The 14,900-nt window shown below is 49.4% G+C and overlaps 1 protein-coding gene across 7 annotated transcripts in view; it reads left to right on the plus strand.

The window, feature by feature from the left end:
* adamts9 (ADAM metallopeptidase with thrombospondin type 1 motif, 9) overlaps window positions 1-14,900 on the plus strand; it is a 489,710-nt gene that overhangs the window by 49,981 nt on the left and 424,829 nt on the right. For all 7 annotated transcript variants that reach the window (XR_011934150.1, XR_011934151.1, XR_011934152.1 and 4 more), the window contains exon 4: window positions 14,383-14,654. Coding sequence is in view for 4 of the 7 variants with exons in the window: in XM_072472332.1 (XP_072328433.1) it covers window positions 14,383-14,654 (272 nt within the window). In the remaining 3 variants the exon portion in view is untranslated. The remainder of the gene's footprint in view (window positions 1-14,382; window positions 14,655-14,900) is intronic.

The following is a 14,900-nucleotide window of genomic DNA, read 5'->3' on the forward strand; positions in this document are numbered from 1 at the left end:
GGAGAAAATATGAGCGAGAAAGACAGAGAGTCATTTCCTCCAGGCGTCCAGGATTCAATTTCCTTAGGCCTCTGGAAATCATCCCACTCAGGCAGGATCCAATCACCACCTGTCACCTGGCTGAATACAGCCTTTTGGTCAATTAATTGGCCACTAGCCAACCAATCGAACAGAGTCCCTCCACATCTCATGGGTGCCACAGAATCTGAGTTCTCCCGTCCAAAGAAGGGTGTACTACATTGTAATTTTTGAATTTCTCATTTCCCCTGCTCGACTTAAAGATACAGGTCCATTAAGCATCCATGGATCAAAATGATAACAGTAAAAATAAAGCAAGGGAAAAAGGGAAAACAGGAAGGGCCCTTACACTTGGAAACCCTACTGGTATCAGCAAAGCAAATTAAGGCTTGGACACAAAAGGACCGACGTTATCAGAACTAAAACACATGGTCCTGGGCAGGAGGACAACTCCTGATGACATGAAGCCATATCTCACTAAGCGAGAAGAACTTGCTGTCGATGGTGGTGTAATCCTGTGGGGATTCTGGGTGCTTGTTTGCCACCCAGGGCAGCACCCAATTTTAATGGAACTACATAATGGTCACCATGGGGTTTCTAAAATGTAGATACTTGCCAGGAGTTATGTTTGGTGGCCCAGGCTCAACATGGACATTGGAAACTTGATAAAACAATGTAACTTATGCCAAGAAAACCAGAACCCCCCCCCGCTTCAGCCTCCTTACTCCCATGGGAGTGGCCAGGCAGGTGATGGGTGAGGGTGCATGTAAACTTCACGAGGTCTTTCTTGTGTTCTAAATTTGTGATCTTGGTGGATACACATTCTAAGTGGATGGAGGTACATCGCATTGCCTCTAAGACCTCCCATGCCACGATTGAGAAACTTTGACAGGTTTTGTACACAGCATTCTGGAAGTCTTAGTCTCGAACAATGACACGGCCTTCACCAGTATCTCTTCCACACCTTTTGCTATCCATAGTTCTCTCCATCCACATCCATCTAACTGTTGTCATGAACATGCACAAATGTTCCTGCGGGAAACTTAATTCTTGGCATGGTTTTACATCTGAAAAGACCTTTGTTCCCTCGGCCATGCAAGATAGTCCCATCGTGAACCTTGTCTTCACATGTCCTGTCATTTTCATTGCATAGTTTGGCTGCTCGGCATCAGATAGCAGTAAAAACATGAGCACCCATTAAATCCCATCGACAACATAGATGAAACGCCCATGGATTTATAATATCCATGTGACTTAATGGATCCTTGTATTTTTGCCGCTATTTGATGATGAAATGCTGGAAACTGGTCAATTTGGCCACAAGGCTTTTGGTAATCTCTGATCAATCTTGGTCTTCTGCCGCAACACTAAACTGATTGGAAAGTGGCTACACCAACAAGCTGTTGCTCTGAAATCTTTGGAACTCAAGAGTTCTGTTTGGCCTACTTAAGTGCGTACATACAAATTGCATTTCTGTTGAAGATGTAACCATTCCAATGATTTTCACTGACCCATCCTGATACATGCTTTTCAAGATTAGGCCAGAGGCTGATTCCAATTCTGATGGGGCGCTTGGTGTTGGGCACTTTCATTAGGGCATATTTGTTTCTGCGGCAGCTTTTCTTTCACACAGAATTTTTTCGTTAAATCACTATTATTCGATGAGTTGGCAAATGTTACAACTTTTAGCTTGAAAAAAGCTTTGCACTTCAGTCATTTGGTTGGTGGACCCGTTTCTGTTTATCACTTGCCAGGCTCACCGTATCAGGTATATAAAATATGCATTTCTACGGTGAAAACTAATTACTGATTACGAATGTGAAGATGGCATTTTGTAGCTGGAAAAGGGGTCAAGTTACTTGCCACGTATACGTAAAACAAAAACATGTTTTTTGTGCCGAAGAATGGGGTTGCCTTATACATTGGGTCAACTTGTATGCTGCAGTACATGGCTTATTTTTCTCAGGGTGTCAGTGTTGTCCTGCTATTTTTTCAAGATTCAAAACCTAGAATTATCCAATGGACATACATTTAATTTTCTTCAAACATGTGCCTAATTTACATATTGTACATGGTGACCTGTACACCGGATTCCTATCCATGTTTAAGAAATGGTGTCTGCCTACCACTCAAGTTGTTACTGGAAAACTGGCATTTAAATAAAAGAATCTGGTTCGAGAGATAAATAATGTATGCCTGGATGTGTTGAATGTAAGAAATCAAAGAGTAGCTTTCCTGTATGGGATATATTGATAGTGGGGGAAAAAGTGGTGTAGAATCCGCACACAATGATCACAAGGAATGAAGTGTCGAATGCAAAAATAATGCTTTATGAATACGTACATATAACTAGTCTACTCCCCAAAGGGTCTCTCGCCCCGATGTACACTCAGGTCAGGGTTTTTATGCTCCGTGGGCTCCCCTAGTTGAGGTTGAAGCCTGACACATTACCAAGGAAGTTAGTACTCGGTAGAGATTACGGGGAACCAGATGGTTAGCACCCCGTGACCTCTTGGAAGTTGTAACACTCCCCCACCCTAAGTCCTGAGTGACATCTGCATTTGTGGACTGGCACGAGGACCCCTTTGCTCTCTTTGCCTGGGATTGGTGCTCAGGTGTTGTCTGTGGGGGGGGGGGGGGGGTCCGGAGGCGTATACTGGACAAGGGATCAATGTGGAGCAATAGGGTGGAGCTGTGCAGCTGGTTTGGCGTCGGGAACCCAGTCGGTGGCCTCTGCCGATGGATGAATCTCCATGTCAGAGTCAGATGGGTATGCGTCCACCATCTCGGCGTCCTGGAGCCATGACCGATGGGGCCGGGGGCATCGGCGGCAGCGGAGGAGGGGGGATGAGTGGAACCTGGATATCCAGGAACAATCCGGCAGACCAGGGACACTGCTGCGCAGGTGGCCCGTGTGCTTCTTCAACTCGTGGCCTTGTACTCGTACTTTGTATGAGACCAGCCCGGTCTGTGTCTGTACCACACCTGGGATCCATGTGGTGCCGTTGCCAAAGTTCTGGACATACACTGAGACACCCGGTGAGGAATGTTTTAGGGGCGTATGCCTGATCACGTCCGCCTTGGACCTATCTTGCCTGCGACGGGCCTTCCTGCAAATGTCCAGGAACACCAAACTCAGCCGAGTGCGGAGACGGCAGCCCATTAGTAACTCGGATGGTGCGACCCCCATCGTCGCATGCGGCGTGGTTTGATAACAGAAAAGGAACCTGACTAACTGCGTCTCCAAAAGTCCCATCCTCATCTCCACTGTAGAATCCGCACAGATTGATCACAAGGAACGAAGTGTAAGATGCATAAATAAAGTTTTTTAAAATACGTACATATGACTACTCCACTCCATGAAGGGTCTCCCGCCCCGACCTACACTCAGGTCAGGGTTTTATACACAATGGGCTCCACTCGTTAAGGGTTATGCCCCCCCCCCACACACACCCTCCATTCCTATTCGGTGGAGGTCACGGGGAACAGGATGGACCGCACCCTTTGACCTCCATGGAGATTGTAACAGGTAGTGTAGTGGTATTGTCGTTGGACTAGTAATCCAGAGACCCAGGGAAATGTCTTGGGACAGGGGTTCCAATCCCACCACGGCAGATGGTGAAATTTAATTTTTATAAAAATCTGGAATTAAAACCAATGAAACGTTTTGATTGTTGTAAAATCCAATCTGGTTCATTTAATGTCAGAATAATATTTGCAATCCTTACCCGGTTGGCCTACGTGACCCACAGCAATGTGGTACTCTTAAATGCCCTCTGAAATGACCTAGCAAGTCATCTTCTCTCTGAGAAGAGAGCTCAGGATGTAGTGGAGTGGCTGAAGCTGTCATCGCTTGGCCATTTAGTGTGAGCAGACGTTGGATGGAATTGTGGTGAACCTCCATGTTCACTAGACACTAGGGGCTGGATTCTCCGCCCCGCCATGCCACATTTCTGCCCTGACCCGCCGGCGGGATTCTCCATTACGCCAGCCGGTCAATGGGGTTTCCCATTGTAGGGCAGCCCCACGCCATCGGGAAACCACCGGGCGCTGGCAAAATGGAGCATCCCGCCGGCGGAGAGTCCCGCCCATGGTACCCATTTGGTGACCAAGACTCACTGGAATCCATAAAAGAAAATACATAATAGGGCAACACAGGGTACACGATGTAACTAGGTAACACCAGCATCGGCTGAAGCATACAGGGTGTAGTGTTAAGAGGTCAGTCCATAAGAGGGTCATTTAGGAATCTGGTATCAGCGGGGAAGAAGATGTTTTTGAGTCTGTTCGTGTATGTTCTCAGACTTCTGTATCTCCTGCCCGATGGAAGAAGTTGGAAGAGTGAGTAAGCCGGGTGGGAGGGGTCTTTGATTATGCTGCCCACTTTCCCCAGGCAGCGGGAGGTGTAGATGGAGTTAATGGATGGGAGGCAGGTTCGTGTGATGGATTGGGCTGTGTTCATGACTCTCTGAAGTTTCTTGTGGTCTTGGGCAGAGCAGTTGCCATACCAGGCTGTGATGCAGCCAGATAGGATGCTTTCTATGGTGCATCTGTAAAAGTTGGTAAGAGTTAATGTGGACATGCCAGATTTCCTTAGTTTTCTGAGAAAGTATAGGAGCTGTTGTGCTTTCTTGTTGTGCTTTCTTGGTGGTAGCGTTGATGTGGGTGGACCAGGACAGATTTTTGGAGATGTGTACCCCTAGGAATTTGAAGCTACTAAACATCTCCACCTCGGTCCCATTGATGCTGACAGGGGTGTGTACAGTATTTTGCTTTCTAAAGTCAATGACCAGCTCTAGTTTTGCTGTCATTGAGGGATAGATTGATGTCGCTGCACCACTCCACTAGGTTCTCAATCTCCCTCCTGTATTCTGACTCGTCGTTATTCGAGATCCGGACCACTATGGGCATATCGCCAGCAAACTTGTAGATGGTGTTGGAACCAAATTTTGCCACGCAGTCATGTGTGTACAGAAAGCATAGGAGGGGGCTAAGTACACAGCCTTGCGGGGCCCCGGTATTGAGGACTAATGTGGAGGAGGTGTTGTTGTTTATTCTTATTGATTGTGGTCTGTGGGTTAAAAAGTCGAGGATCCAGTTGCAGAGTGAGGAGCCAAGTCCTAGTTTTTGGAGCTTTGATATGAGCTTGGCTGGGATTATGGTGCTGAAGGCGGAGCTGTAGTCAGTAAATAGGAGTCTGATGTAGGAGTCCTTGTTGTCGAGATGCTCTAGCGATGGGTGTAGGGCCAGGGAGATGACATCTGCTGTGGACCGGTTGCGGTGGTATGCGAATTGCAGTGGATCAAGGCGTTCAGGGAGTATGGAGGTGATGCGCTTCATGACCATCCTCTCGAAGCACTTCATTATGACTGAAGTCAGGGCCACTGGACGGTAGTCATTGAGGCATGGTGCCTGGATTTTCTTTGGCACTGGTAAGATGGTGGTCTTCTCGAAGCAGGTGGGGACTTCGGAGCGCAGTAGGGACAGGTCACAGATGTCCGTGAACACATCTGCCAGCTGGCCCATGCAGGCTCTTAGTGCACAACCAGGGATCCCGTCCTGACCCGTCGCCTTCCAAGGGTTCACTTTCAGGAAAGCCGATCTGACTTTGGGAGCTTTGACGGTGGGTATGGGTGTGTTAGGGCTGCTGGGGCAGTCGACAGCGGATCGTTGGTTTCCTGCTTGAACCGAGCATAGAATGCATTGAGTTCATCGGGGAGGGGTGCGCTTCTGTTAGAGATACTGTCATGATATTCAAACACACACATCATGATGGACACACTAACAGGCAAATCAGAGTACACAACACCACAACCAATCACAGACAAGAACACCAACCACATAAAAAGCACGAGGACGACACCTGGTGGTCAGTAGGTCTGGGGAGAAGGGAACAAGAAAGAGCTGTTAAAACATTACAAGCAGGAGACCCCCACGTGCAGAGTGCACAGACCAAACTGTAAATAGTAAGTTTAAATAAAATAGCGTTGTACCATATACAACCGTGTTGGCTCATCTGTGTGTCAGAACACCCAACACCACATGGTACAGGAGTGGATCGATACCTGCCTACTAACCTGCCATTCTGGACATGGACCACACCGACAAACCGCAGCCGATGCAAGTCGCGGGGAACCTAGGTACCAATTGGAAGCTCGACAGGCAGCGATTTGACCTGTACATCCGTGCCACCGAAAAACAGAATGCCTCGGATGACACGAAGATTGCAATGCTCCTCTTCTACGCAGGTCAGCACGCCACCAACGTCTTCAACTCACTGGTGTTCGAAGAAGGCGAAAACCAATCTAAATATGACACGGTCATCCTCAAACTGGACCAGCACTTTCAAGTTGAAGTAAATGAAAGTTTTGAAAGATACCTCTTTCAGCAACGCCTGCAAGGTAAGGAGGAGCTTTTTCAACCCTTCTTGACGCACCTCCGGATTCTAGCGCAGTCCTGCGGTTACGGCACCACCACAGAGTCCATGATCAGGGACCAGATTGTTTTTGGCGTTGCCTCTAGTGGCCTACGCCAGCAGCTTCTTAAAATGAAAAGCCTCACCTTAGCGTCTGCTGTGGAAGCCTGTGTCCTCCACGAAAATGCTACCTGCCGTTTTGCCCGATTTCAGGCGTCCGAGTTGGCACGGAGGGGGTCCCCAGCCGTCGAATCGGCAAGCCAGGCCGCCCACGACGTCGAACGCATCCAGGCCGTCGATTACTTCCCGACCCACGGCCCGGACGACAGCGGCCGCTTCCCGAGCTTTTCGCGGTCTCCCGCGCAGGTGCGCGCCAAAAATAACGGCCACAACGAGGGACGCACTGCGCAGGCGCGCCCACCGCAAGATCGCACTGCGCATGCGCAGTGGCGCAACGAACGCCGTGACGTGCGGCAATTGTGGAGCTCTACATTTAAAAGGGCAATGTCCTGCAAAAAACCGACAGTGCCTCAGATGTGGCAAGATGGGCCACTACGCAGCCCACTGTCGTTCGGCTCAACCCATGGATCCGGCGCATCCTCGACAATCTCGCAGACAAGTCAGGACCGTCCAGCCCACGCATCAAGACTTCCAGTTAAGTGATGCAGATGACCAGGATGCCTTCCGCGTTTCCGTCATTGATGTCAACAAGGTCAATGCCATCAATCCAGCCGATGAGTGGTGTGCCACCCTGACGGTCAACCGATCGCGCGTCGCCTTCCGTCTGGACACCGGCGCATCCGCCAACCTGATTGCATACTCTGCAGTCCAGGCCATGAAGGTCAAACCACCCATCACGCCATCCCGGCTCAAGATGGTTGACTATAACGGGAACGTCATCCCGTCCATAGGATCTTGCCAGCTACAGGTGACTCACAAGATGTACACTGCCACACTCCCCTTCAAAGTTGTCGGCTCATCAAAGGACTCGTTACTGGGCGCACAGGCGTGTAAGGTCCTTCACCTGGTACAGCGCATTATGTCTCTCTCTCCAGATGAGATATCCGACTTCCCGGATGCTGAGTTCCACGCAAATCTCCATTCCCTCCTTGCTCACAACCAGGAGGTTTTTGAAGGCATGGGGACATTGCCATACACGTACAAGATTCGACTCAGACCGGACGCCATCCCTGTCGTTCACGCACCTCGCAGGGTTCCTGCGCCACTCAAAGACCGCCTCAAGGCACAACTGCAGATTCTTCAGGACCAAGGGGTCCTATCCAGGGTCACGGAGCCCACGCCATGGGTCAGCTCCATGGTCTGTGTAAAGAAGCCCTCTGGCGAGCTCCGTATATGTATAGATCCTAAAGATCTGAATAACAACATCATGCGGGAACACTATCCCATCCCGAAACGAGAAGACCTCACCAGCGAGATGGCGCGAGCCAAAATATTCACCAAATTGGATGCGTCCAAAGGATTCTGGCAGATCCAACTGGACCCGGCCAGCCGAAGACTATGCACATTCAACACCCCTTTTGGCAGATTCTGCTACAACCGGATGCCATTCGGCATCATTTCAGCATCTGAAGTTTTCCACCGCATTATGGAGCAGATGATGGAAGGCATCGAAGGGGTACGTGTATATGTGGACGATATCATCATTTGGTCCACCACTCCGCAGGAACACATGCATCGTCTACGACGTGTCTTCACCCGCATACGACAAAATGGCCTGCGTCTCAACCGTGCGAAGTGTGCCTTCGGCCAGACGGAGCTGAAATTCCTCGGGGACCACATCTCGAGGTCAGGGGTCCGTCCCGATGCAGACAAGGTTAGCGCCATCACAGCCATGCCACGACCGGCTGACAAAAAGGCTGTCTTAAGATTCCTGGGCATGGTCAACTTCCTTGGGAAGTTCATTCCCAACCTGGCTTCTCATACAACAAATATGCGCCATCTCGTAAAAAAATCGACAGAATTCAACTGGCACCAATCGCATCAGCGGGAATGGGAGGAGCTCAAGCACAAACTGGTCACGGCACCAGTGCTGGCCTTCTTTGACACGACTCGCCCTACAAAGATCTCAACAGACGCCAGCCAATCTGGTATTGGAGCGGTACTCCTGCAAAAAGACAGCACGTCGTCATGGGCCCCGGTTGCATATGCCTCACGAGCCATGACCCCTACCGAACAGCGCTACGCGCAAATCGAAAAATTTGGGCTTGTTAACTGGACTGGACAAGTTCCACGACTATGTATATGGCCTGCCACGATTTACGGTCGAAACTGACCACCGCCCCCTGGTCAACATCATTAACAAAGACCTGAACGACATGACTCCTCGCCTCCAGCGCATCTTACTTAAACTCAGGAGGTACGATTTTGAACTGATCTACACTCCGGGGAAGGAGCTCATCGTGGCGGACACTCTTTCCCGAGCAGTGAGCACACCACCAGATGCGGAGGGGTTCGTGCGTCAAATTGAGGCACACGTAACTCTGACAGCAGCAAATCTGCCAGCTGATGATCCTAGTCTGGCCCACATACGCGCAGAGACGGCGACTGACCCCCTTCTGCAGCGAGTGATGCGCCACATGACGGAAGGTTGGCTCAAAGGGCAGTGCCCCCAGTTTTATAATGTGCGAGATGATCTTACCAACATAGACGGGGTCCTTATGAAGCCACACAGGATCGTTATTCCGCACAGCGTGCGCCAGATGATTCTTCATCAACTACACGAAGGCCACTTGGGCGTCGAAAAATGCAGACGAAGGGCCCGGGAGGCGGTATATTGGCCGGGTATTAATGAAGACATAGCCAACATGGTGCTCAACTGCACAACCTGTCAGAGGTTTCAGCCGGCGCAACCTCTGGAAACACTTCTACCACACGAGATGGTGACGTCCCCCTGGGCGAAGGTGGGTGTTGACCTATTTCACGCGCTCGGCAGAGATTACATCGTTATTATAGACTACTTCTCAAACTACCCGGAAGTCATGCCTCTCCATGATCTGACGTCGTCCGCAGTCATTGGGGCCTGCAAGGAAACATTTGCTCGCTATGGCATTCCAAGGACTGTCATGTCAGACAATGGACCCTGCTTCGCCAGCCGTGAATGGTCGTCCTTTGCCGAAGCATATGGATTCACTCATGTGACATCCAGCCCTCTACATCCACAATCGAACGGGAAGGCTGAAAAGGGTGTCCACATCGCCAAGCGGCTCCTGTGCAAGGCGGCTGCTGCCGGATCGGACTTTAACCTTGCCTTGCTGGCCTATCGATCGGCCCCGCTATCCACGGGTCTCTCGCCAGCGCAGCTACTAATGGGTCGCTCCCTCAGGACGACGGTACCTTCCATCCTGGCACCAACAACAGACCATGAGACGGTTCTTCAGAACATGCAAATGCAGCGTGATCGCCAGAAAAGTCGGTACGACACACGAGCGACGGACCTGCCCCCCCTGTCCTCCGGAGACAAAGTACGCGTCCATCAACCGTATGGTGGCTGGTCAGCACCGGCCGAAGTCCTCCGACAAGTGGCTCCCCGCTCGTTCCTGGTTCGCATGCCGGATGGTTCAGTGCGTCGCCGCAATCGGCGCGCCCTTCGCCGACTTCCGCGCTCACAGCCACACAGTACGCACACGCCAGATCCTCAACAGGCTTCCGAGGATGACTTTTCCATCGCCACCCATGGCCATGCCTGCACGGCAGCCGGTGGTTCTTGATCCACCCTTGAGGCGGTCAACCCGAACTCGTCGCAAGCCCATTAGACTGGACTTATAATACCGTTCATATGTTTAACAAGTTGCACAATTTTACATGATAACCTGTTGTTGTTTATCGTTCCAGATGTCGTCTGACTGGACAACTGTTCAAGTTTTTTTTTTCTTCTTCTCTCGTTCGCATTTATGTTATGTTATGGTACAACTTGGTTCATGTGACGCACCCGACATCGCCCCATGTACATAGTTCCGTCATATGCACATGCTGCACACGACACACACACACTCTTAGATGCACTCACGACACGATCATATTTATTACCACGTAGGCACATATCTTTGTAAAAAGGGGGGATGTCATGATATTCAAACACACACATCATGATGGACACACTAACAGGCAAATCAGAGTACACAACACCACAACCAATCACAGACAAGAACACCAACCACATAAAAAGCACGAGCACGACACCTGGTGGTCAGTAGGTCTGGGGAGAAGGGAACAAGAAAGAGCTGTTAAAACATCACAAGCAGGAGACCCCCACGTGCAGAGTGCACAGACCAAACTGTAAATAGTAAGTTTAAATAAAATAGCGTTGTACCATATACAACCGTGTTGGCTCATCTGTGTGTCAGAACACCCAACACCACAGATACTGCTTGGCTTCGCTTTGTAGCCCGTTATGTTATTTAGGCCTTGCCCCAATCGCCGGGAGTCTGTCATGCAAATCTGAGACTCTAGCTTGGTCTGATATTTTCTCTTGGCATCTTGGATGGCTTTGCGGAGGTCGTACCTTGATTTCTTGAACAGGTCAGGGTCGCCTGACTTGAACGCCTCAGACCTGTCCTTCAGTAGGGAGTCAATCTTGCGATTGAGCCATGGTTTCCTGTTGGGGAACGTAGGTACTGCTTTCTTTGGCACGCAGTCGTCCACACATTTGCTGATGAAGTGTGACGGTGGTGGCAAACTCATTTAAGTTGGTCGCTGAGTTCTTAAATATGGACCAGTCCACCGTCTCCAAGCAGTCATGGAGGAGCTCTTCTGTTTCCTCGGACCGGCACTGCACGACCTTCTTAGCTGGATTCTCCCGCTTGAGTTTCTGCTTGTATGCCGGGAGAAGGCGCACCGTCTTATGGTCTGATTTCCCAAAGTGCGGTCGGGGGATGGAATGGTAGGCACCCTTGATTTTTGAGTAGCAGTGGTCAAGAGTATTGTCGCCCCTAGTGGGACAGGAGATGTGCTGGTGGAATTTTGGCAGTACACTCTTGAGGTTGGCCTTGTAGAAGTCCCCGGCCACGATGAACAAGGCCTCTGGGTGTTCTGTTTCATAGTTGTTTATAACTGTGTACAGTTCGTCCAGCGCCTTCTTCACTTCTGCCTGGGTTGGGATGTAGACCACTGTGATAATGGCTGAAGTGAACTCACGTGGAAGATAGTATGGGCGGCACTTCACGGTCAGGTATTCCAGGTCCAGAGAGCAGTAGGTCGCCTGGGTCGCCATATCCAAGCACCAGGAGGAGTTGAGGAGGCAAACCCCTTTTTTCGCTTTGCCTGATGACGCGATGCGGTCCGCCTGATGAATTGAGAAGCCTTCAGGTTGTATGGCACAGTCCGGTGAGGCGGGAGTGAGCCATGTCTCTGTGAAACAGAGCACACAGCAGTCTCTTACTTCCCTTTGAAAGGTAAGTCTAGTGTTAAGTTCATCCAGCTTGTTTTCGATCGCTTGTGTGTTTGCCAGGAGCATGCTGGGGAGAGGAGCAGGAGGGAAGAAGGAGAAGAATGCAATGGAGGCAGCTGGGTCTGCAAAGGCAGGATCAGGAACCTCAAGATCAAGGGGGTAACAGGACCTCCTCCACATACAGAGGATGATCCTCAGAGAGCATGTCACTAGAACCAAGGTCTATAGATGACACTTTTGCTATCTGTAAATGAACAAGAACCAGTGTCTCTCATATGTCAAGGCAACTGGTCACTTTCATATGCCACATTCAGCAGGATTTGGCGCCATGGGAACTTGGGAGGACATCCATTGCCAGTGACAGTGAAAGTAACTGTAATGCCACAATGGTGGCTTCTTCCAGAGCTCCACTGGGGGCCAAACAAGCCTCCACCCATATATGCATCCAGGGGGTTCACAGACATCATTTTTGCCAAGGCACACAAATTTGGCAACTTTGACAGAGATCAGGCGAACGAGGAAGCAAGAGCGCTGGGACTTGCTGAGATTTCCAGTATCCATACGCGCAGGGTGCCATCAGCTGCAATCATGTGGCTCTAATATCTCCCTGGCAATAGCAGTCCAATGTGTCAACTGCAAAGGCTTCCATTCGCTCAATGTTCAGCTGCTCTGTGACCATGCAGGTTTGCGGCAGATACCCCAGAAACATCCACAACTCCTATATCCTCAGTAGGTCTCAGATCCATGACATCTTGAGGGTCCATACAAGCTGGAGGGTTGGCCACGTGGCTGCTGACACTTATGCGTCAGAAGGTACAATGATGCTCATGCTACATTCCCGACTTTAGTTGAGCACATTATTTGGATCCTGAAAATAATGTACCTCGTCAGATCTGGTGGAGCACTCGAGTTCACTCCTCAGAGGATGTCGTGCATCATCATAGTTATGCAAAGCAGAGCGGGCCTGGATAAGGAAGGGATGTAAGAGACACATATCAATCCATAGAATCCCTACAGTGCATTCGGTCCATCGAGCCTGCAACAAACCTCTGAAAGAGCACCCTACATAGGCCTAATTCAGCAAAGGTAATGCCATTGAATGTCATGGGGCGATGGTTAGATTCTCTTCCATTGGAGAGTACCTGGCACTTGTGTGGCACAAATGTTACTTGCCATTTGTCAACCCAATCCTGGATATTGTCCAGGTCTTGCTGCATTTGGACTGCTTCAATATCTGAGGAATTGCGAATGGTGCTAAACATTGTACAGTCATCAGCGAATATCCCCACCTCTGACCTTATGATAAAAGGAAGGTCCTTGGTGAAGTAGCTGAAGATGGTTGGACCCAAGACACTACTGATTAGGCATTAAAAAATGTTTTGTTCTTGAGTACTGAAGCACAAAAATTATGGTAAGTCTAAATTATATGAAAAAAGATATGGACATAATTTATTGAATTTCTACCTGACAATTAGGCTCATGATTATTAAAACATACTTGAATATATTTTTATCAAAGAATGTGGTGGATGTCACGGCGCCCAAAAAACAGCGCGCCGCGGCGCAATGTGGCCGATAGAAGCCGGGGGACCCCACTCGCGGGATCTACCCGGCATGCAATGCCTCATGTGATCCAACGCGATCTCACAAGGCGTTGTGATGGAAATCCTGCCCTTTGTGGGCGGCATCACATTTTGGCAGATTTGCATTATAGAGCAGGATAGCTAGGCTCACTGCAATATGCAGATTCCTGAGGCACCCGAGGCATTGGGATCTATCTCCTAGGAGGGCTCAGGTGGACACCGTTCTGTATTAGTCTCCACAAATATGGACCAGACTGAACGGCACTCAGGGACTCCCAGGGGATCAGTGGCCCCCAGGTGCATGCCCTTTGGGCAGGATGGCACCCTGACAGGGCCAGCTGGGCACCCTGGCAGTGCTACCTGTGTGTCAGCCTGGCACTGCCAAGGTGCTCAGGTGGCACTGCCAGGGTACCAGGTTGGCTCTGGCTAGGTGCTAAGCTGTCATTTGTGACGGGCCGGGAGTGCCCTGTGCGGGTGTTGGGAGGGTGCGGGGGAGGCCCAGGGACCGCCTCACAGTGAGTTGGGGTGGGAGGGGTCAAGGGCCACATCAGGGGCACTATGAGATTGGGATATAATTTTAAAATGGCGATCTATCACTGCGCTGAGGGGTTCCGGTGAGCGGAGCTCCTCAGTGCAGAAATCGGGGCTCTGTGCAACTTTGACCGTGATTTCCCTGCTGAAGTCCCCTATCTAACTCGGGTGCTGTTCGATAGCATTGTGTTTCTTGAAGCTGTGAGCGCCTGTAGGAACAAGGCTAAATGGGCTCGCAATGGGCCTTTGTTCCCATTTTGTTAAATCGCACCCAATATATTTTTGTTTCCCCCGTGTTGAAGGTGTTGGTCACTCATATTTAACATCAGTATAACGAGAAGTTTAATATTTTGTATTGTTCTACATGACATGAAATCAGTTTGAAAGGTTTTTTAAGGATTTTGTTTTCTCCCACTCTTTGGATCATAGGTCATGAACATAGCCAAAATAAAAACAACAGGAAATGGAACAAAGGATTATCCAGCAATATTTTGTCTGACCTGGGCAACCTCAAAAATAGTATTACAATGCCCAATTTAGCTGGCATGGATAACAATACCACTGGAACAGCAAGTCACAAACGAACGAAACGTTTTCTGTCATACCCTCGGTATGTTGAGGTTATGGTTGTTGTAGACAGCAGAATGGTTGAACATCATGGAACAAATCTACAACATTACGTTCTCACGTTAATGTCCATTGTAAGTATTGCTGTCAGCACTTTCTTAAAAATATTATTTGGTAATGATATTTGCTTAAATGCTTTATTTATGTTCTGCATTTTACAGGTACACATTTTGAAAGAAAAGTTGATGCCCTTGATACTAGCTAAGCATATTGATCTCTGATGTACTAAGTCATAGAATAGTATATTTTATTGTCTGTTTTGCAGCTCCTGTTTAATATGTCAAACTCTGATTGAGTTTGAGACTGTTTAAAAGATCAAC

Source organism: Scyliorhinus torazame, chromosome 13, assembly GCF_047496885.1.
Source record: "Scyliorhinus torazame isolate Kashiwa2021f chromosome 13, sScyTor2.1, whole genome shotgun sequence".
In the NCBI taxonomy this organism is placed as follows: domain Eukaryota; kingdom Metazoa; phylum Chordata; class Chondrichthyes; order Carcharhiniformes; family Scyliorhinidae; genus Scyliorhinus; species Scyliorhinus torazame.